This window comes from Schistocerca nitens, chromosome 1 (assembly GCF_023898315.1).
Source record: "Schistocerca nitens isolate TAMUIC-IGC-003100 chromosome 1, iqSchNite1.1, whole genome shotgun sequence".
Lineage (NCBI taxonomy): Eukaryota > Metazoa > Arthropoda > Insecta > Orthoptera > Acrididae > Schistocerca > Schistocerca nitens.
Genome location: NC_064614.1, coordinates 162,294,623 through 162,316,779, shown reverse-complemented (window position 1 = coordinate 162,316,779; position 22,157 = coordinate 162,294,623). Strand labels below are relative to the sequence as shown.

At 40.1% G+C, this 22,157-nt stretch overlaps 1 protein-coding gene across 1 annotated transcript in view; it reads right to left on the bottom strand.

Moving 5' to 3' along the window:
- LOC126244256 (zinc finger SWIM domain-containing protein 8 homolog) overlaps positions 1 to 22,157 on the bottom strand; it is a 525,958-nt gene that overhangs the window by 122,306 nt on the left and 381,495 nt on the right. Inside the window, exons 4-8 of the mRNA XM_049948222.1 lie at positions 19,923 to 20,096; positions 16,997 to 17,133; positions 10,591 to 10,786; positions 5,952 to 6,191; positions 1,750 to 2,022 (exon numbers count right to left, since the gene is read on the bottom strand). Coding sequence (XP_049804179.1) covers positions 1,750 to 2,022; positions 5,952 to 6,191; positions 10,591 to 10,786; positions 16,997 to 17,133; positions 19,923 to 20,096 — 1,020 coding nt within the window. The remainder of the gene's footprint in view (positions 1 to 1,749; positions 2,023 to 5,951; positions 6,192 to 10,590; positions 10,787 to 16,996; positions 17,134 to 19,922; positions 20,097 to 22,157) is intronic.

The following is a 22,157-nucleotide window of genomic DNA, read 5'->3' as shown; positions in this document are numbered from 1 at the left end:
ATGTGAAAAATGCCAAGTGATGAAAAAATGAAATGACAGAACCAACTGAGGGATGAAATGGATTTGGCTACTGAGCCAGATTCCTTATCTGAACTTTGTGGGTCAACCCTCAAAAATATCAAGTCTCATACAGAAACATGGCACCCAAAGTAATTTGTTGGCATCTAAAGGTTCAGATCATAATATTAAAAACTATCAGTCTCTGGCAATTACGTGTAGCATGTTTATTAAATTCTGTATCAATGTGGCAAATTGCATGTGTGGCAGACTGTAAGAATAGTTGAAGAAAGATTCTAGTAATTAAGACAATGCCCTACACTAAAGTAGCTCAATTAATCAGATGTCACTGAGCACTGCCTGAAGTATAACCAGAATAAGACTATGAGTGTATAACCAGAATAAGACTACGAGTAATAATTGGTAGTATTCAACTGTGTTGAGAGACAATGCTCTCATCATCATGTTTGGTGAGACTCGGCTCATTGTTACACTGCATGAAGTGTTTAAATGCATTAAATGCTACCAATTATTACTGTTAAGTGTAAAAACTGCTACCTCAGGTCTGACTAACGAATAACATTCACCACCACCACCACCACCACCACCACCACCACCACCACTTTCCTTTCAAATTGCCTGCCCCGAACTATCAAACAAAATCATTCCCATCTTTCTCATGGTCCTCCAATATCCAACATCTCTTTTCCCATTTGGCTTGTATTTCAGGATCTTCTTAGGGAATTCTGTGACCTGGCATTGTCATAAGATGATGTCTCCAATCAAAAAATAAAATTAAGTTTTGAGGTAGGGACTCTAAATTGATGGATGAGAGTAATTGCAATAGTGAGGAGAGCAGTGATGAGTGCTTCAGGAGTGTAATTTAGAGTATCGGTAAGTATGGAAAGGAAGAAAACAGGGAGGAGACAACTACAATGTCCAGAGAACTTAATATCCCATTAACTTAATATCCCATTGTGGTGATCAGCAGGGCCAAATCCCCTCGCTCCACAAAGCACTGGAGAAAGCTGTGATTTAATTAATGAAATTATTAAAAGGAATGATAATTAGAAAGATTAATTAGGAACTGTACACTGCCGTTTCTCCTCCTCTTGCCAGTCAAATTGAGATGATAATTTTTTCAATCATCAGGACTTGGGGCCAAGCATCACTGTACTAGGGTGCTTTAGTGGGCATGGCCATGTGTCCGGTTGAAAGTAAACAGTACATCAAAATGAAAATGCTGGAGAACACAGTAAACAGACACGCAAGTTTGTGTGTTATTAATGACTGGGATGTGACACAGTTTATCAAGCTTTCATTGGTCAACAAAACACCATAGCTGATAATGACAAAGTATTCTATGGAATGTCACTACAGTGACAGAAAAAATAATGTGCATGGGCAAGGCCAAAGTTGGAACACTAATGCAAGTCGTAGTATGTTACCAACAGTAAGTTACATTCCGGTTTGAAAGCAGTTGCTATGTTAAAAGACTTTGCCAACGGCAACTGAGAAAAGGCTAGATAAGGTCCCTTTTTGTACAAAAATATAAAATCATCAACCTACCTCAAAAATTTGTTCCCTATAAGCTTTAATGAGTCCTGTCAATAGAAGAATGGCACATTTTCTGACAATCTAAATAGTTCTGCAATATATACAATTCTACAAATATTACGTGCTGTCTCTGTAACGGGACTGGAAACTTTATGGCTAGTAATTCCGTATTAACATCCAACTGTGTGAACTAACCTGGTTGACAACATGGTCAGAGCGAGACTGGTCTCCGGCATGCCTGAAGCACGTGAAGGGACACCTGTAGAAGAGGCTGACGCCCCCCTGGTATGTGATGCCAGGCAGAGGGTAATCATCCCAATCCAGGTAGCACGCTTCAATGGCTGGCTTGAAGCCAGAGAATATTTCCACATCATTGCGGAAGCTGTTGGCATTTCTGTTGTGGGTCCCTGGCCCATTTCCTGTCAGACCTTGTGGGCCTGCCAGTGCAGCACCACGGCTCTTTGTTACCTGCAACAATATAAACAATGGAATCTACTGCAGCAACCTCTCAGCTACACAACCATAACAATGCACGATTAGCACAACAACCATTTGGTCCAGTCCTCTGTTACTAACAAGAGATTTGATTCCTTTTCTATCAAAATAACACTATATGTACATTATACAACATGGATAAAATAACTTTGTGATTGACAGGCTGAAATGGTGGGGGTCAGTGTTAGTGTGCAGCCACCCAAGCTCCATAAGATAATCAACGTTGCAACTTTGCTGTGGCTTGGGTAACATTAATGTGAAATTAATGACCAGTCAACAACAATTCGTTGCTATGTAACCAGCAAAGGGCAAGAACACAACCTTATATTTTAGTGTAGTTCATATGATCCAAAGGGGTTCTGTAACGCACTGCTGATTTACCCCCTTATAGAAGCATGGATTATTTATGAAGCATCGTAATTAGCATGACCAATATTGATATAATTCAAAATCAGTTTACTGATTGAGATTATTAATAATATTTAGAGAATATCCTTTGGGATAATAATGTGGGCTACAACAGATAAGTTAGCCTTGACCACATGTTTATTCAAATAATCACACACACTCAGTGCAGTCACACACAAGTTTGGATCTAACACTAAATGCCTAAGCAGAGCAACAAAAAATATGCAGCGATAGTCACAATGTTCAACAGCAGCAAGCAAGTCTTTAAACATTTAACAAATTTAATGTGATTGTAATTATTCTGCCACTGATAACCAACCTGCGACTAAGTTCACCAGCATGCACAGTTCCAAAATTAAGTCCCAAAATGTTTTACATCAAAATATTTCTGTGTCTGAGTCAAGTTGAATGCAGATACAGATTTATATACAAATATACTCTCATATATGTAGCTATTTTTCAAGTTATATACACACATGGAAAAAGTTTTGTATCAACCTGCTTCCCAGAACTCCTGAAGATAGACGTTGACAGTGGATATTGTATCACAGATGCAGTCCCTTTGACTGTTTGGAGATGTTACTAAACCTGCCCAAAGATGTAACAACCATGCAGGAGCAGTGCCTACTAGACGGAGGGGGTCCGACAGTCTATTAGTTCCAGTCTTTCCACCAGGAAGGAGGCGCGCGGCTCGTGTTATCTGTAGTTCAACCATGCCTAGACGGTCAACACCGCAGTTCGATCATGTCCGCATTGTTACTTTGTGCCAGGAAGAGCTCTCAACAAGGGAAGTGTCCAGGCTTGTTGCAGTGAATCAAAGTGATGATGTTCGGACGTGGAGGAGATATACAGAGACAGAAACTGTCAATGACATGCCTCGCTCAAGCCGCCCAAGGGCTACTACTACAGTGGATGACCACTACCTATGGATTATGGCTCAGAGGAACCCTGGCAGCACCACCACCATGTTGAAAATAGGCAGCATGGCGCGCGACTTCACTCCTGACATCCATGGCGAGGTCCATCTTTGCAACCATGACACCATTCAGCGCGGTACAGATGGGCCCAACAACACACCGAATGGAACGCTCAGGATTGGCATCACGTTCTCTTCCCCAATGAGTGTTGCATATGCCTTCAACCAGACAACTGTCGGAGATGTGTTTGGAGGCAACTCGGTCAGGCTGAACGCCTCAGACACACTGTCCAGCAAGTGCAGCAAGGTGGAGGTTCCCTGCTGTTTTGGGGTAGCATTATGTGGGGCCAACATACACCACTGGTGGTCAAGGAAGGTGCCGTAATGGCTGTACGATACATGAATGCCATTCTCCAACCGATAGTGCAACTGTACTGGCAGCATATTGGTGAGGCATTCATCTCCGTAGACGACAATTCGCGCACACATCATGCACATCTTGTGAATGACTTCAGTTAGGAGAACAACATTGCTCGACTAGAGTGGCCAGCATGTTCTCCAGATATTAACCCTATCGAACATTCCAGGGATAGACTGACAAGGGCTGTTTATTGATGATGTGACCCACCAACAATTCTGAGGAATCTACGCCGAATCGTCGTTGCAAAGTGGGACAGCCAGGACCAACAGTGCCTTGATGAACTTGTGGATAGTATGCCACAACGAATACAGGCATGCATCAATGCAAGAGGACGTGCTACTGGGTATTAGAGGTACCGGTGTGAACAGCAATGTGGACAACCACCTCTGTAGGTCTCGCTGTGTGGTGGTACAACATGCAATGTGTGGTTTTCATGAGCAATAAACAGAGCGGAAATGATGTTTATGTTGACTTCTATTACAATTTTCTACACAGGTTCCAGAACTCTTGGAACCGAGGTGATCCAAAACTTTTTTTGATGTGTGTATATGCGCATAGTCATTAAATTATCGATCTGTGAGTCAGAGATTCGTTTGATTTCAAATTTTTAATCTTTGACAAAAAATTGACTTGCATCATACTTAAAATTTAGGATTGTCTTTTGTTCTGAATTACCTGTCACCAATAAGAATGATTTCTATTTCTCCAAGTAGCTGATGTATCTTTCTTCTTCTGCTCAAGGAAGAATGGAAAGATTAGAGCTTATTTGGACGAACAGGAAAAAAATTTACTACAAGATACAAACGTGAAAACAACCTCTCCACATGTAGTATTCATCTTTGAGAAAATGAACGCACTGCAGTAGATATAAGCACTAATCTTTCCATTCTTCATAGGTCAGAAAAAGGAAGCTACATGAGCATCTTGGAGGAAATAGAAATCCACACATATCCAAACAACATCCTAAACGAACAAATAGAATCAGGAATAAAAAATGTATCGAGAACAGATAATTCAAAACAAAAGACACTTCTAAATTTTATGTATCATATTGATTTTCATCAATGACAAAACACACACACAATATATCTAACAGCTGGATTATACATAGGTATAAATGGGCCATACTTGAAACCGTTATCAACAAAGAAGAAATGTAAAAGAACAATTCTTGTGGACTTTCATTACAATGCATTTCTAAGTCAGTACTATCATTACAACCACACTTAAACCCAAGTGCATCTGTAGCCACATATTACCTTCCAAACACCTTGCCAGTTCAACAGTATATCAACAAAACATCCACAGCTCTGGCTTGTAAGCCTATTATAAACCTCGGTCACCTGACCACTAACTTGCTCAACGCACAACAACTTGCAACTTTACCATCATTCATGAAATTCACCATCATCATGCTCATGCTGACGATAAGCAATAGTTTACATCTGGAGAAATTGTGATTTCTGCACTCTTCTTCTGATTATTCATAAAATAATTTATTACTGTTGACTTATTCGTTGACAATAATAGATATTTGGTTTATCCCTTAGGTAACACATAGTGCTACTCAGCATGTGTCACATGCCTGTATTGTTTATCTTTTGTTGATGATTCTATAAACAATTTTAGTGTTACTCAGTTCCTGGGCCATCTTGCCTTGCTTCCTTAAGCATGTGGTGGCACACGCACCCCTACCACAGGATATATCCGAGTGACTGAGCCATTTAACATGCCAAGCACCCTGCACTGCCCCCTCCCTTCTCAGATGCTTATTGCACCCAGCAATAGCTCGGGTTCTCTGTGCCAACACCAAGTCTGATTACCTGGCCCAACCTCATTACGGCAACTCACTCACACCTTACACTGCTCAACCACACAGTATGCATGCAGATACCACACTTAGTGGACTCACTGTTCGTAATTTCAAGACATAAGAAAAGTAGAGGCAACAATGTGAGCATGTGACACTTGGGAAACAAGAGTAGCAGGCAGTTGCTTCTATCACTTGATTCACTGAAAATTCTATCATGAAGTTATTTAAATCAAAGTATAGCAACTTGCCAGGGTTGACTTCTTAAGATAAACACACAGAATTGAAAGCTTAGCCTAGTTCCTCTACCAGAACTCCAAGCACGGTGAAGGAATTCCCATACTGACCTTTTCAATAATCTTGAGATGCCAGTCGGAGAACTGTCCGTGGAGCAGTTGCCTCTCTTCAGGAGACAGCCCAGGGTTGAGAGCTGCCAACCTCCAGAGAATGACAATCTCGTCGCACAGTGAAGAACATGCGTGTTGCGATGTGTGACTATTACTGTTCACACTGCCATGTTTTCCTCCTCCGTGCCCCGAACTTCCATTGTGGAGTGCTACTTTTGTATTGAACCACCACACAAGAATCTGAAATAGCACAAGCATGCCAATCAGTTGAGTCCATACTAATGGAATTCATTCCAAACTGCTCAACAGTAATTACATTTATGATGGATACATTATTATGATGCCAGAAATTTGGTCTAACTGTGGTGCTAGGTGGGCGACAGGTTAAAAAAAAAATAAAAATAAAAAATAAAATTAAAAAATACTGCCAAGCTTTCACAAACAAATTTGAAACACATGAGGGGAGGTGTAGGAAGCCTGTGGAAGATGGAGAGAGGTAGTCCGCACATGAAGAAGGAAGAAGGTGGGAGTAGGAAGGTGGAAGAGGAAGAGGGTGTGAGGTGGAAGACAGAGTGTAATGTGGCAGGTGGAAGGAGGGCAGGTTGTGAGGAAGCATGTGGAGGAGAATATAAATAAATACCCAATCAAAATTACAGTCTTGTTTATATACCTGTTGACAACTCCAGAATATTACTGGCAGAGTTCAGACATTTCATTTTATGGTTATATATTTTTGTATATTACACCATAATACATGTTTTTACATATTTTATCTTTATGCTACATAAAGTTACATACCGTATTTACTCGAACCTAAGCCGCACTTTTTTCCGGTTTTCGTAATCCAAAAAACCGCCTGCGGCTTAGAATCGAGTGCAAAGTAAGCGGAAGTTCTGAGAAATGTTGGTAGGAGCCGCCACAACTAACTTCTGCCGTCGAATGTATGTAGCGCTACACAGGCATGCTTTGCACGCACAAATACAAAGATAAATACTGGCGCCAAAACCTCTGTGTCAGAAAAAAAAAAAAACAGTGGAAGACAAGCTTTTTTTCCTCCGCCCCGAGTTTTGACCACTGCATTTTCATACATTATCCGACGAAGTAAATATAAATTCCGTATTGTTCATCTTCGGATGTAGCAGCATTTCAATGTACTACGAAAATCCGACTTGCAAGACTGTTTGGGATGTTTGTCAATATGGCCAACTCTATGTTCTGAATTCTTTCCTACCTGTGAGAAGAGATGGTTGCTAATAGGAAATTTTATGGATTGTGAATCACATGCAGTATTCTCTGCACCATAAGAATAATACGAATATAAACATGTTGCCATGTATTCTTTCGCGTTTGCTGCTATCTCATTTAAATCCTGTCTGCCTAATAAACTACGAAACTAGAGTGAGACAACAGCAAACGCGGAAGAATATACATATCATGTCATGTTTATATTCGTATTATTCTTATGCCTTATAGTGATACATTCAGAAATGAAGCACAGCAATTGACTAGATTTTTAAATTTAAGATGACTAATTTCTGTGCAGAATGTAATATACTAAAGAGGCGTCTGCCAAGATTTTCAAACGGAGAAAATTTTTCGCTAAACTCTCGTTCAGAACATCATCTATCACGCAGTCTATTATTTGGTTCTTGTTGATCATTATCAAAGAAAGCAGCAATGTAAGTAAGAACAAATAGCAGTCTCTTGCCATTGTTTCGCTTATGAGACAATTCCTCCCTTTTTTTTTTTTTTTAATTGTAAGCGGCAGAAGCGCGCACAAAAGCAAGCCATGCCGCGAGCGGCGACAGGCCGTAAACACTCATTATCAGAATGCGTCAAACAATGCACGACACAGTACAGTAATGCATTTTCAGCTTAGAGTGACGTAAACACCTATAACACAGAGAACGGCACTTATTAGATCAAAGAAAAATAAGCAGTCAATTCAAACCAGACGAAGCATGTGAAAAACAAAGGGTACCTGTATAAATATGGGCGGAGTGCCTGACGCATAGCAATGGCTACCTGGTAAAGTTTAACTGCTAAGCTTACGATTGGAACCAAACTACTGTAGCTGTATCGTCATTCATTTGACCTAAATTGTGTCTCATATTACAATGGACCAACTTTGTTTCGATTTGGAGGTGCGGCCTAAAACTTTTCTCTCTCCTTGAATTTCGAGTCTCAAATTTCAGGTGCGGCTTAGATTCGGGAATTTTTTTTTTTTTTCTCCCTTGATTTCGAGTCTCATTTTTCAGGTGCGGCTCAGATTCGAGTGCGGCTTAGATTCGAGTAAATACGGTATTCCCTTTTTACCCGCCTTCATATTTCCACACACCCTCAGTAAATTATACTCTCAGAAAAATATTTAAAACTGACCTACCATAAAACTTGAAGACAGGAAGTAAATATCTCTAAAAATAAAATGAAATAAAAAATTTTTAATTTCACAGAGTTGGATTACGAAAAACGTTTCTGTTTAATTTTCTGAGATTCAGAATTTCAGTTCTCAAAAATCAAAGCAGATACAACAATACTGTGTGTAGCCTTGTAGGAGCCATTTTTGTGTGCAGTAAATAGCTTATTGTGCAGCTGACATAGGCAGTTGGGCCAATTAATTACTAACAACCACAGTTTTCTGACTACTAACAACTTCTACTCTTTCAGATCTAGTGAGTGTGTGCACCAAGAGAAGTTCGCCAAATAGCACTTTCCAACAATTCACAACTGTTTTGTGTTAACAATGTCAACTGCTGTATTAAAATTAGCATCTAAATCAAGTTCTTGAGTTACTGTGGGTAACACCTTCGTTACTGATGGGGATACTGTTCTATGACCACTATGTGATAAGCAGATCGGGTGCCGTATTAAGCCTCAACTTCAAATGATGGAAAATCCAGGATGGAATGTAACAATATTACGAAAAGGATCATTCTTACTCACAATATAACAGAGACGCTGACAAGTCTTTGTTGTGCCTATCTGCAACTCAGCATCTTCGTTACATGGTGACTAGCAACTACCCTTTTCATAATATTGTTACGAGTCTCAACTTCAGCAACATATACGTTATGATGTGCACATACACAAAAAACAAAGCTTTGCTATTGCCTAAGAAGCGAATATTATTTACATAGATGTAAAATACTCCAGACTCCACAAATTATTTTTTTTTTTCCATATGTGCACTGCTATCACTGCTGTGAACACTCCATGGTACAAACTTCCATGAGCTTGAATGTTGCATGTTCCTACAAAAGCACCATGTGCAACGGATTCCTGATGAATCAACATTAAGCAAAAAGTATTTAGATTTTTTGTGTCAGGAGGCCCTGAAAAGTGTGTGGCGATGAAGCAACAGACATTTGTGATCATTTCAATGGGTAGTCTCACTGCTGGCAAACTCAACAGGGAAGAACTGTCACAGCCATTCTGGATTTCCTACAAAAGTGTTGGCTTGTAGAAATCATTCAACTGTAGCTTGTTTTGTGAATGGACAATCCAAATGTGCTGTGACCTAAGACACCTCAAGAAAAAAGTTCTTGTTATCTATTTGGATTATGAGACCTACATGATGAAGACAGTATCTGCGCTATGCATATTCTATCCACAACTAATTCACTTCATCCATCTGACCCATGAACTGCAATATATCACTGAAGAAGTGTACGGCAGCTATCCAGAAGTAAATAAAACAATTTCATACACCAAGAAAGTGTTCCTTGAAGCCCCCATTGTGTGTTATTCTAAACAGAACTGCTGCCAAAACTAGTGTTGCCACTTGAACTTGTCCTAATCAGATGGGGGTTTTATAATGATCATTTTCAAGCTGTGAAATCTGTGACTGATTTATTTCCAAGAAAATTTTCAGTTTCAGAATGAGAGGCACAAAATGCTTTCACTGGCCCTAAAATTGAAAATTCTCTGCCATACACCCATAGTAACTTTAACTTATTTGCCAGCAGGCTTAAGGAATTGAAATTTATCAGGTTGCCCTCGCAGAAATTGTTAACACTCTCAAATCCGAGCTAACATCAGAGGTAATGCCGGGCAGAGGGCAAGTCTGAGTTTGATGCTCTTTTGGGAGAAAATCCAGGCTGTTAGACTTTTGTTACTGTATGGAATATCCTCAGTGGTGGAGAAAAAGACACCCCAGTGGACATCTCTACAAGAATATATTTTACAAATGAAAAGCAATGTTTTTATCATGTAAACAGACTCTACTAATACTGACTGCTTGGTAGGACAACTACATATTTATAAATGAAAAACAAAAACCTACATGTACTCTGTAGAACATGCCCATTTGCATTTATAAAAATGTTTTTTGTTCATGATCTCTTGCACTATCTATAATCTTGTTAACACAATCAAGAATGACAAAAATAAAATATGACCCAAATTTTCATGACTAAATGCTGTGACCTACTGCTAATTCAGGACCTAGTGGGTTACTTTAATGCTATCAAGACAAATGCTGTTAAAAGTGCTGTGACTGTGAAACAACAATGTTTAACAGAGAGACCAATTTTTCTCCCTGTTGTTTCTGTTATGACCAATCCATGCAGCCAACATCTGTGGTGATGCTGCACCAAGACACAAAAACACATGCAACATCCTAATATTTACAGAAACAAACCTGTTCACATGCAACACACTCCTCAGTTATAATTTCGAGCAATGGGATAGCATTGCGGTCATTCCTCTTGAACATCTCTCGAACAATCGACAGCAGGTTCCACATCCCCTCGGGCTCGCGACCTCTGAGTGGCCGCAGCAGGCTGCTCCATTCTGCTGCTGCCGGAGGAGCTGTAGTGCTCAAGTAGTTCACGTCACTAGCATAGAGAAGAGAGAGAGGGGGAGAGAAAGAGAGACATAAGGCAAAATATGAATAAGCTAAGGATAAAACATCTAATAATGGGAACATTAACACATATTGTATATAAATGATCTGAAATATCCATTGAGCCAAAACAATTCTCCTTGATGAACGACGGTAATGAGCAAGTACTGTATTTACCCAATTATAAGATGAGGTTTCTTCCCCAAATTCCTCATTCGAAAAACATTGGGTCATCTGATATTAGTAGACTAAAATATTGCTGCCAACAAACATTTTTACATTGCTCAATATGGTATATAGGTGCACACTCATATTTATGGATGAAACTTCAGCTATTGAGGTCATGTACAGATTTATTCTGAAGAATTCTGAAGAGCAGGGCTGGGCAAATGATACTTGCATTTGAACAGACTCAAGGTTTTCCAATACACCGAAGCGCTTAATGCATTATCGACATTAACACATTATCGAACAATCGTGCAACATTTGACTTGCGTGATGCTAATACAAAGGATACGCAAGAAACTACGAACTAGCCACTACAATAATCTATTTCTCTGCTTGTAATTTGACAATTCTGTGAAACACAAGAAGAACTAGCATTAAATTCTATAATTTTATGAACTCTTTGTTGTATTTGAAAAAGTTTGCAAACAAAGTTTCATACATGTATCTATAATGTATACAAACATTAATCCCATTTTTTAAATAAAGGCAACATTCAAAAGCGAAAATGTTAACCTTCAAAAGACATTCTTGATTCAGAACCTAGAACAATATTTTATTTGGTTACGTGAGACAGTAACAATTTACTAAGTGGATTGCAAGTGAGAAATTTGGTTGTTGTTCATGTATTAGAAAACCAGATTAAAATGCTACCAGCTTTTAATCAGGTATAGAACATGATGGTGATATTCAGATGAAATGAAGAGGAAACTTAATCCAGAGTGAAGTGTTTAATAAATGGAATAAATCATATTACATTGACTGTAATTGTTACTGTAAGAATAAATTACAGCAGCAAGATCTGTTGTGGATATAGTACCAACAGACATCAGTAGATCACTGGATGAGCAAAAGTTCGTTAACTGGACAGAATTATGATTGTAATGTTTTATTTATGTATTAGTTGCTGTTGTTACATACGACTTGCACCCTAGAAGAAATTGCGGTCTGTGTTCCACAGTTGCTCAAGCACAGCAGTACGAGAGGTTTGGAAGGGGACCAGTGACACCAGCTTCATGGAGAACTAGGATAAGTGTGGGGAGGGGAGTAATGAGGCAGCAGCAAATTAACACTGTATTATCAACAATGGGAATGCCAAGTACTTTATCTTTTTTATGAACATCTACTATGTTTAAACTTCAGTTTACCGAAATCCACGTGTAGTCAGAACTGAACAGATTTTACAATTGGACAAATACTCAACAGTATCCATTTCTGCTTGGGATAGCAAGAGTCTAGATAAGGACCAGTGGCATACTTACATGTTTTGTGCTGCAATGTTGTCAAAGCCTGCCATGACATATAACGGGAACAAAAGGGCGTATGTCAGCTGCTGGTTCTATGCAGCCTATGAGATAGTGGTGGCCAGATGATATGTTCAGAAGCGACAGACATTGTAACATTTTCATGTCAGGGTAAGAGCAAAATCAGAAATGAATTCAGGCTGGGATGGTGGGGGGGACAGCTGTGTTCTCAGTTCACTGCAACCACAACCTCAGAAATTGCAACATATTCAGAAGAAACAGCCTAATATTAGTGACAACGAAGATTGAACTCTCACAGTTTTACTACTGGGATGATGATGATGGTGACTGAAAATGGTGATACCACAGATGACAGGGTTAGTAAGCAAAAAGGGTAGAAAAGAAAATGATTCACAAATCAATGTGAATCATTCAATCAACAAATGGCGAAAGTTTAGAACAGGTATTTTTTTAGGTTTGTTCTTTATGTCAATAAAAAAATTTGTTATTTTTATTAGTCAGAATATGTAAAAATAATTTTTTCTCAAGGAGCCTCATTTTTATAAATGGTGGTGAGAGGTGGGGGTCATCTTATACTCGGGTAAATACAATATTATAATGAAGCCTAATAGAGAAACTGAAATGCTTGGAAATGTACAAGGCGTGTTTTTAAGTAAGGTCTGTTTTGTTGTAGACACTAGTAGTTTGTGCACATACCGCAACGGGCACGTGCGTCGTGTACCGGCATGCCTCGGGGACAACTGTGCTCAGTTTCAACTCTGTAGCTAACCTGTACGGTTCTGTTTTGTGCTTTCAAAATGTTTAAGACTATCAACTCGCCCGCCGCGTGTGAGGTTCGCTCACCAATATGGTTTTTGTCTGCAAGGAACCTGTCTGCTGCAGATATTCATCAACAGATTTGCGAAGTGTACGGTGATACTGTTATGAGTGAAAGCAAAGTGCGTAAGTGGATACAAGAATTCAAAGATGACCATCACAAAGTCCATGATGAGGACCGCTCCAGTCCCCTTCTTTGGTGGCTTCAGTTGAAGCGAGGATTCACACTTCACAATAACAGGTCTCTCAAGCAAATTTCCAAATGGGTCGAGATCAGTGCTTTACAACATTGTTTCTGAACACCTAAAGTTTAGGAAATTGTGCTCCCGTTGAGTCTCAAAACTCCTAACAGAGGACCACAAAAACCAAAGATTTGAGTGTGCGATGAAGTTCTTGACTCGTTATCAGGAAGAAGGTGATGGCTTCTTCAGTCAGATTGTAACTGGAGACGAAACGTGTATTTCGCATATCACACCTGAATGGAATGGAGGCACACACACTCGCCTGTAAAGGTGAAGGCCAAACAGACTCTGTCCCAGAGCAAAATCATGGCGTCGGTGTTTTGGGATAGGCACGGTGTTTTGTTGGTAGACTTCGTGCAACGAGGAACCACTATCAATGCATAAGCATACTGCCAAAACCTGAAAAAGCTACACAGAGCAATTCAAAACAAAAGATGTGGCATGCTGACAAAGGGAATTCTCCTTCTCCATGACTGTACAAGACCTCACACTGCAGGTCAGACCCACGATTTATTGGACAAAAAATGGCTCTGAGCACTATGGGACTCAACTGCCGAGGTCATTAGTCCCCTAGAACTTAGAACTAGTTAAACCTAACTAACCTAAGGACATCACAAACATCCATGCCCGAGGCAGGATTCGAACCTGCGACCGTTGCGGTCTTGTGGTTCCAGACTGCAGCGCCTTTAACCACACGGCCACTTCGGCCGGCTTTTATTGGACAGTTTTGGCTGGGAAGTTTTAGACCACCCACCCTACAGTCCTGATCTTGCACCGAGCAATTACCATCTGTTCCTCCACCTCAAACAACACCTCAGTGGCAACCGTTACAATGATGATGATGACGTGAAAACCGCAATGAACTCTTGGTTATCGGAGCAGGCGGCAAGTTTTTATGAAGGGGGTGTCTTAAAATTGGTTGAGAAGTATGATACATGCTTCAACAAACAGAGCAATTATGTCTAAAAATAGAGTGAAGTATGTACTATCTGAAAATAAATTTACTTTTTGAAATAACATTTCGTTGTGTACTTATATTCAAATGGACCTTGCTTAAAAAACACGCCTCGTAAATAAAACTTTGATGAAAATTATTAAATGATTCATCAGAAAAGACTCTCACTGAAGTTAGATTTAAAAAAATACACACAGTTCTGTACTAGAAATTGTATATAAGGGTTAAACTAAAGAGAATGTTTCAAATTCTTGTGTATTGTATGTCACGTGTCATGTATCTTCAATGTCTAAACACTGCAACTTTTGCATTGTGGACAACATTAGACTTTAAAGACAAAAATGTAAAAAAGTTGACTTACTATTCCTATTTTTGCTCAATAATGTTTTCATGCACCATATTCTGGAGCAATGCTTTACTGCACAGAACATGTTATAACAATAATATGTGGTGTTTAATCTAGAACCTGTCATCAGCAGCCTATAGATAGATGAGCATGCTGACAACAGCCTCCCAGCACATTTATTTCCTGATGAGGTTGTCAACAACTTCTTACACATCCATCACTCAGTCTACGTGTGGCAGAGAACAGAGTGAGATATATAGCCAAAAAAATCTTTCATCACCTACTCAGTGTTGTGAAGAATTTAATAGACAGTAAAATTCATTACACGCAAACTGACACTTCTGCTTGAAACCACTTCTACTTAATTTCTGACTGTGTAATAGCATTGTGTGGAGTGGTGCTGACAGTGGTGGTGGTGGTCATTTAATGGACAGAATGTTGGGGTCAGTAGTTTAGGATTCATGAGATGTTGCATGCTTGTGTGTGATGGAAAATTGGTGGAAGACACCTTCCATTTGTTCCTCCATTCTGTAAATTTCTGCAGTACCAGGTGCTGTCTCACTTGTTTGTAAAATGCTCCTCCTTGATCCAAGTCAGGATGGTGGCAGCAGCCAATGAATGAACAGTGGGCTTTCTCCACTCAATATCGCTGTGATGATCCTGCTTCTATGAGATGCAGGTGCCTTTAAGAATCTACATAACACTCCATATTTGTGTAGTGGGTCACGGGTGCAATAAAACCACTACTATGTGGTGGGAGCCATTTCGACACTTGTCAGGATGTGCTCTACTCCCTCCTAGGGTTGGTTGGTTGGTTGATTTGGGAGAGGGGACCAAACAGTAAGGTTATTGGTTCGATTGGATTAGGGAAGAATGGGGAAGGAAATCTGCCACGTCCTTTCAAAGGAACCATCCCAGCATTTGTCCGAAGCAATTTAGGGAAATCATGGAAAACCTAAATCAGGATGGCCAGACATTGGTTTAAACCGCAGTCCTCAATGAATGAGAGTCCAGTGAGCTATACACTGCGCCGCCTCCCTCAGTCACACCTGGGGCATCCTTGGGTTCAATCACGATGAGGGAGACAGGAGAAGGCTATAGCTGGCTGCGGAGAGACAACTGATGAACAATACGGTCGTTTATTATTCCATCCAATTTGGACAATCATTTGGGTGCGTCCCCAAATCTGGCACAGCTTGACACCGTATTGTAATATTTCCTATCAGTGCAGCAGGTGAGGTAGGCAAAGCAAACAGCCTGCAGCATACACACAGCTGGCGGACAGGCAGCTTTCACAGAGAATGTGAACTCGATAGTCACTGACTCGGCACTGGAGTCTGGGGCACTGTACACAGCTTTGCTACAGGAAGACGGCAATCGACAGCATCGCCCAGAGTCAAACTCTGGACCGACGGTTGGAATGCACAGGCAGGAAGCTGGAGGACTCTGGCAGCAGCGTCGTAGTTACACCACTACTCCAATGCTGCGTCAGTAGGTCCCACGGTGACAGCTGACACATGGCAGTGCTGTGCCGATGACCCGCTCAGTAGCATCCGACACAGACATGCTAACAACACTAGCCAGCTGTTCGACTCTCAGCTGTTTTACCCCAGGGATTTAAATACTGCTGTCCAATGCTGTCTTCACAGAAGGAGCCATGTTTCTGTGTCACACATAATGTCTCTAACACACGCCAGTGACTGAGGTCTGGCTTAAGTGGGTACGACCACAGAAGCTTCCTGAAAGCTAGTCAGTGTTCCAAATTCAGTGATCACATCGTGCAAGTCAATGACGTGGAAGTAGACACAAGGTGAGTGGTGTTTCTGCCAGAACAGGTCATTGACTGCGGCAATCTGGCACTCTGGATACAGGTGTGGTCTAGGCCGTTACACTTGGCTGTTCTTTGGCCCACAAGAGCAATGATTTGTGTTTGATGCTGCCTGATGTTTCCATTTTGTGTTATATCGTTAACACCAGAGCTGGGCACATGTAACATCTGTGAAATGTTTCTGACAGAAAGCTCAAACACAAGGGTTCCTACAATCCTAGCCCATTACAGTTCATTCAATTTCTTTTGACAACAGCAAACATGCCTACAATATTGGCTCTTTGTGTTTGAATATACTTACCCTGAAATGTATGGGCTAATGTAACAGCACATTCATTGGTGTGTACAAGATTTTTGTGCACACGGCATACATCACTGTTAGAGAATAATCAGAAAATCTGAAGTACAGCTGCTTACATTTCGAACTCCACAAGTTGACAATTACATTTTCCTTGCATGTCAAAGGGCATACCTTTCAGAAAAGGCATAATTGTATTTGAGACTCCAGCAACATTTTGTACTCACCTGAATACTATTGGAGCTGGCACACAAAATTTTATGAGAATCTTCTTGATGTTGTCGTGAAGTGTCTTCTCGTCTAGATACCATGATGTCTGGTCATTTGCTGATGCGCCTGCAGTAGGGTCAGGAGCTCCACAAACCTACGAATACAGAACTTTCAGAACATGTTGCACATAGATAGCCAGATATAACTATTTGTTGCATCATTAAGAAAATGATTTCCCATGCAACAAAACAGCAGACAGTTAACAAGGTACTTAAAATCTCCACGGCAAACAAACTGTTGTAACATTGTTACAACTCTGAATAACAAAACATACAATAAATATTGTTAACTTTACTCTTAATACTTTCAAATAACAATTCACTTATGATTTATTTCCTTTAATAGATGTAACCATTGCACAAAAGCTTGTTGTCTTAGATACACCTATTTCTTAATGCGCTAACTACCATTTTTCCGGTAAATGTTTTGCACCAGTCTTGCCCACGAGAAAGTGGTTAGACCATTCTGAAAGTTTGGAGTACTTCCACAACTGTTGATTGCATGTTTATTGGAATCACATGTTCCAGTTGCCAATTATGTTCCAGTTTTATTCACACAACTGATTTTAATACAACCACGAATCTTTCTTGAGTGTATTAAATATTAGTAATGAGGACAGAACTGACTCTTTCACTCTGCAGTGGAGGGAGGGGAGGGGGGTGGTCAGAAAAAAAGAAAGAAAGAAAGAAAGGGTTTTTATGTCTTGTTTAGATAATTAATGATGGCAAGCAATGAAGTGTGAGAAGTTACAAAAGTTTGCCACAAATTAAAAGCTTTCATATTAGTTCTAAGTTGTGTGTGAATGGTTCACTAAGTAAATGAAACTGCGAACTCACTAAGTAAATGAAACCTAGGAGCTACGATTTCCCTAGTAAGCCTCCAATACATAAGCTCACTGGGGCTCAATTGGCTCCACCCTCCCATATGCGAGTCACATATGGTGACAGATAGATTGCCCTCCAGAGTCAATTCACAATCACAGCTGCCTACAAAAATATCACACGGCTAATAATGCTCTTTCTTGTCGATAGTCACTCGGCCGACAATATTTTTGGTTTGGATGCCTTCTCTTTGTTTCAATTCTTCATCACCAATGCTGTTATCACAAAAGCAATAATCTTGTTAATTACCTCTACATAGCAAAATTTAACAGAATGGATATATAAATAGCTTGATTTAATTTTACGTCACAGTGATGGAAAAATCACCTTTCTTGCTATTTATGTACCTTTCCTACAACTGACTGAGCCTGCTCTTTGAAAGAAAATCTCAAGCAAGAGAACCATTATAATGAGCTGTGCCCAAATAGCTCATTTGGTGGAGCATTGCTCATGAAAGGCAAGGTTCTGGGTTCGAGTCCCGGTTTGGCTTACAGTTCCTCTGCCAGAAAGTTTAAGATATTTTTGTATTATTGACTGTTTCTTAATGCAGTTAGTTCTTCAAGCAATACAGATGGCATATTTTCTCTGAAAATACTTATTTGGAGAAGAAGAGGAATTAACCTTGAGACATACATCACAATGACCTATAATCAATTTTGACAGGCTCAAAAATCTCTCCTGCAAGACATTATGATTAAATGAGGATACTTTCGTGTTGTGGACATTATTAGCAACTTGTGTCATGGCGTGCGCGCGCACGCACGCACGCACGCACGCACGCACGCACGCACACACACACACACACAACATAAAAAACAGAAACTATACATTATGAAGCGAAAGATGTAGCTTATATCCTATACTTTTTACTATCCATATAGATAACACAATTAGAGAATGGAAGCTCAGAGCAAGCCAAGGAATTGAAAAGAATTAAAGCATAATCCTAAATGCAATGCCGTTTCCTGAAGAGCAGGTTATTATTCAACTAACTGACAATGACTTTCACAGATATGTGTATTATTTGCAACAGATATTCTTGACGTGTAACATTAAAATATCTGCACAAAAGACCTACACTATAGCTTTTAGAAGCTAAATATCCATTGTGAACAAAAATAACTCTCGTATAATAGTCCTACTTAACAAGTGTCTCAATTGAAATACCTTGGTTTTGACATATTTACAGCGCTGATCTTGATATCTATGCAGACTGAGTACCAGGCCATATGAAGAACAATCTGAAGAATATTGTCTAGGTGTACAAGAAAAATAACAAGAGTGAAATATTATAAAGTGATGGCTGTGTGAGTTCTGCTGTACAGCTGAGACACATGGGCGATGTATACTAAACTTCTTGGTAACAAACAGGGATCAGAAGTATGACTCCTGAGATCTGCGAAAGGCTGCACAAAACTAAGTATATTTCAAAATGACAATCTGCTGGAGAGAATTAAATATTTTCAAAATAAAAGATAGAACTGACAAAATTAAAGAAAGATGGCCCTCACACCCGAACAGAATGCAAAATGGAAGAACAGCAAAAGAAGTTTTATCATATAGACCAAATGGAAAGCAATGTAATGGAAGAACTTCTTCTGCAACTGGAACAGTAAATCACCAACTCCTTGAAAGAAGAAGCGGAAGAGGGAGAGGAGGAGGAGGAAGGAGAAGAAAAAAACTGAGATACCGGTCATCAATGAGAAAGACTGCTGCAGTCTTCTCCAGACTGATACAATCTCCAATATGAGTGACTGGATTGCCCCCCCCCCCCCCTTTTACTGCTTTGCCATGTTTTTCTCTTTGTTTTCCACAGATGTGTTTCTGGTGGATGTGTCACTACATGAGGTATAGTTAGACCAATCACTTACTTTTTATGAAAGTTCTTTCTCTACACCAACTTTATCACCACACTTGACAACATCGTTATATCAAATTGTCGCCCGGTACTGCAATTTAGTTTCTCTCAAGAAAATAAGTCACTTATCCTTCTGGTACTTACACTGTTGATGGCTGATGGTTGTGACGACAGCAGCTCATCCAGCAGCCTTTGTGCAGTCGGGAGTATCTGCTGCGGCAGCTCGCTGATGAGATACTGAGCAAACTTCTGGAGTTGGTCCCTGTGCAGCCGTGACAATGACTCACTCACAGGAGCCCGCAGGCACACTTGATTGGGCTGTGAATATACAGAATACATATTACATTATGGTGCTCTCAACACCCTGGCAACAGAGGCTGACAACAAACGTTCACCTTACGAACACAATGCAGAAGTAGGTTGAGCTTTGGTGAACCTTCAATATATTACATCACATCATGGCCTCCAACAAAATGAGTACCCACGTGGACCTTTTCGGTAAGCAATCGAAGCACAAAGTACACTTACATATTCCTAGTTTCAAGAGACATGAATTTAAAACATGGGCGATTAATACATGGAAAGAAGATCTACAACAAACAAGATGCTAGAGAGGCCACCAGCCATACAACATGCAGCCTGCTTGCTCCCAGACAATCGTGGCTTACAGATTTCATATGCAGACGACAACGTCAAAATGTGAATGGTGGAATCTTCCCCAATCTCCACCCAGGATAGATGTTAGAGACCACATTTTCCCACTCAACTCATCAGAAGATGATTTAAATAAACCACCTATACTTTTCAAGTGAATAGTAAGGCAATGAGAAAGTTAGGTTTTTGTTGGACATTAAGTAAACTGAAATGCCAATTTTCTACTAATATCTTGCAATCATAAAATGTAACCTACACAAACATTTATAATAGACTGGGTGTTTATAATTAAAGTGCAAGAACTCACAAAGGTCCAATGTGGGGTGTCATTATTGCATAGCAGCAAAAGTTGTAGGTATTCTAATGCGTTAACGCGGAACTGATTTTAAGCTGGAAAAATTATTTGTTCAGATTATGGCCAACAGGTGCAAACTTGGTGTTGTGAATGAAAGAAAGATGAATAGAAATGTTTCCATATGTAATGGATTAGGATTGAGACACAGGCAGGTAAGGTTAAGATAGGGAGAAAGGCGTAAAGTTGATTTTTTATATGAGCACCAGAGACATCTATGATATGCTGCATCTGTAAAATGACACCATCAAAAGATGCTTGCAGCAGTTCTGCTGGAATCTGAGCAACGTGTTCCTGTGCATTGGCCTTCAGTGCAGGTAGAAACTGAATGCGTCCCTGGCAAATGCATTTCTTTAGATATCCCCAGAGCCAAAAATCACACGGATTCAGGTCAGGTGAACTTGCACGGCGCGCAGCTGGAAAACTTCTGGAAATAACATGTTCCTCTAAGGTTGCATTAAGCAGATCTTACTCTGAGCAAGTAACAGGAGTGTTGCTCCATCTTGCACGAAAACAGTAGTTTCTGCACATCTGCACTCTTCCAAAACAGAAATCACGTGACCTACAAGGAGGTCTCGATAATGTGCAGATGTCACAGTACACTTCACAGAGCCTCTGGGTGTATTCTCTTCAAAGAAGAAGAACAGACTGAGAATAAAGGTTTTTGTGAGTCCACACCACGGGTGCCTCATCACTCCAGAGAATGTTGCCTGGCGACACGTTATCAACTTCCATCTGTGCCAGAAACTGAAGAGCAAATTCAGAATGTTGCTGTGGATCATGAGGTTTCAGTTGCTACCCCATCTGGATCTTTTAGGGGTACCAGTGTAAAATAGTCTGCAAAACTTTCCATACTGTTGACCATGGGACGGGCAATTCTTGTGATACCGCACGAGCATTAGTACTTTCACCAAGCAGGGAGTGTGCTGCATGGTCCGTTATAGCAACAGTAACCTCATCAATAATTTCCACCGGGATAAGACGCATTCCTCTTCCAGGTCCAAACCGAGCTCAACCACGTTTACAAATCATTACCATCCTCTTTGAACCATTTAATGATATTGGGCCTCTCTCAGACCTTTCAGTTGGTGAAAGTCTCCTCAATGTAGTACTATAATTGCTGCCATTCACATAAAAAGCTTCACTAACAGCTTGTCAAATGACACTGTGGATGTTATATAGTCATACAAATGTTGTATACTGCCAGATTTGAACCCGGTGGCCAAGACTGGAATTAATTTTTTATCCATTGTAAATCAGTTCCAAATTAACACCTTAGCATATCTACCATGTTTGACTGTCATGCAATAATTACACTCCACATTGAACGTCCGTACATGCTAACATAAAATTGTTGTAATCATCAGATGTAC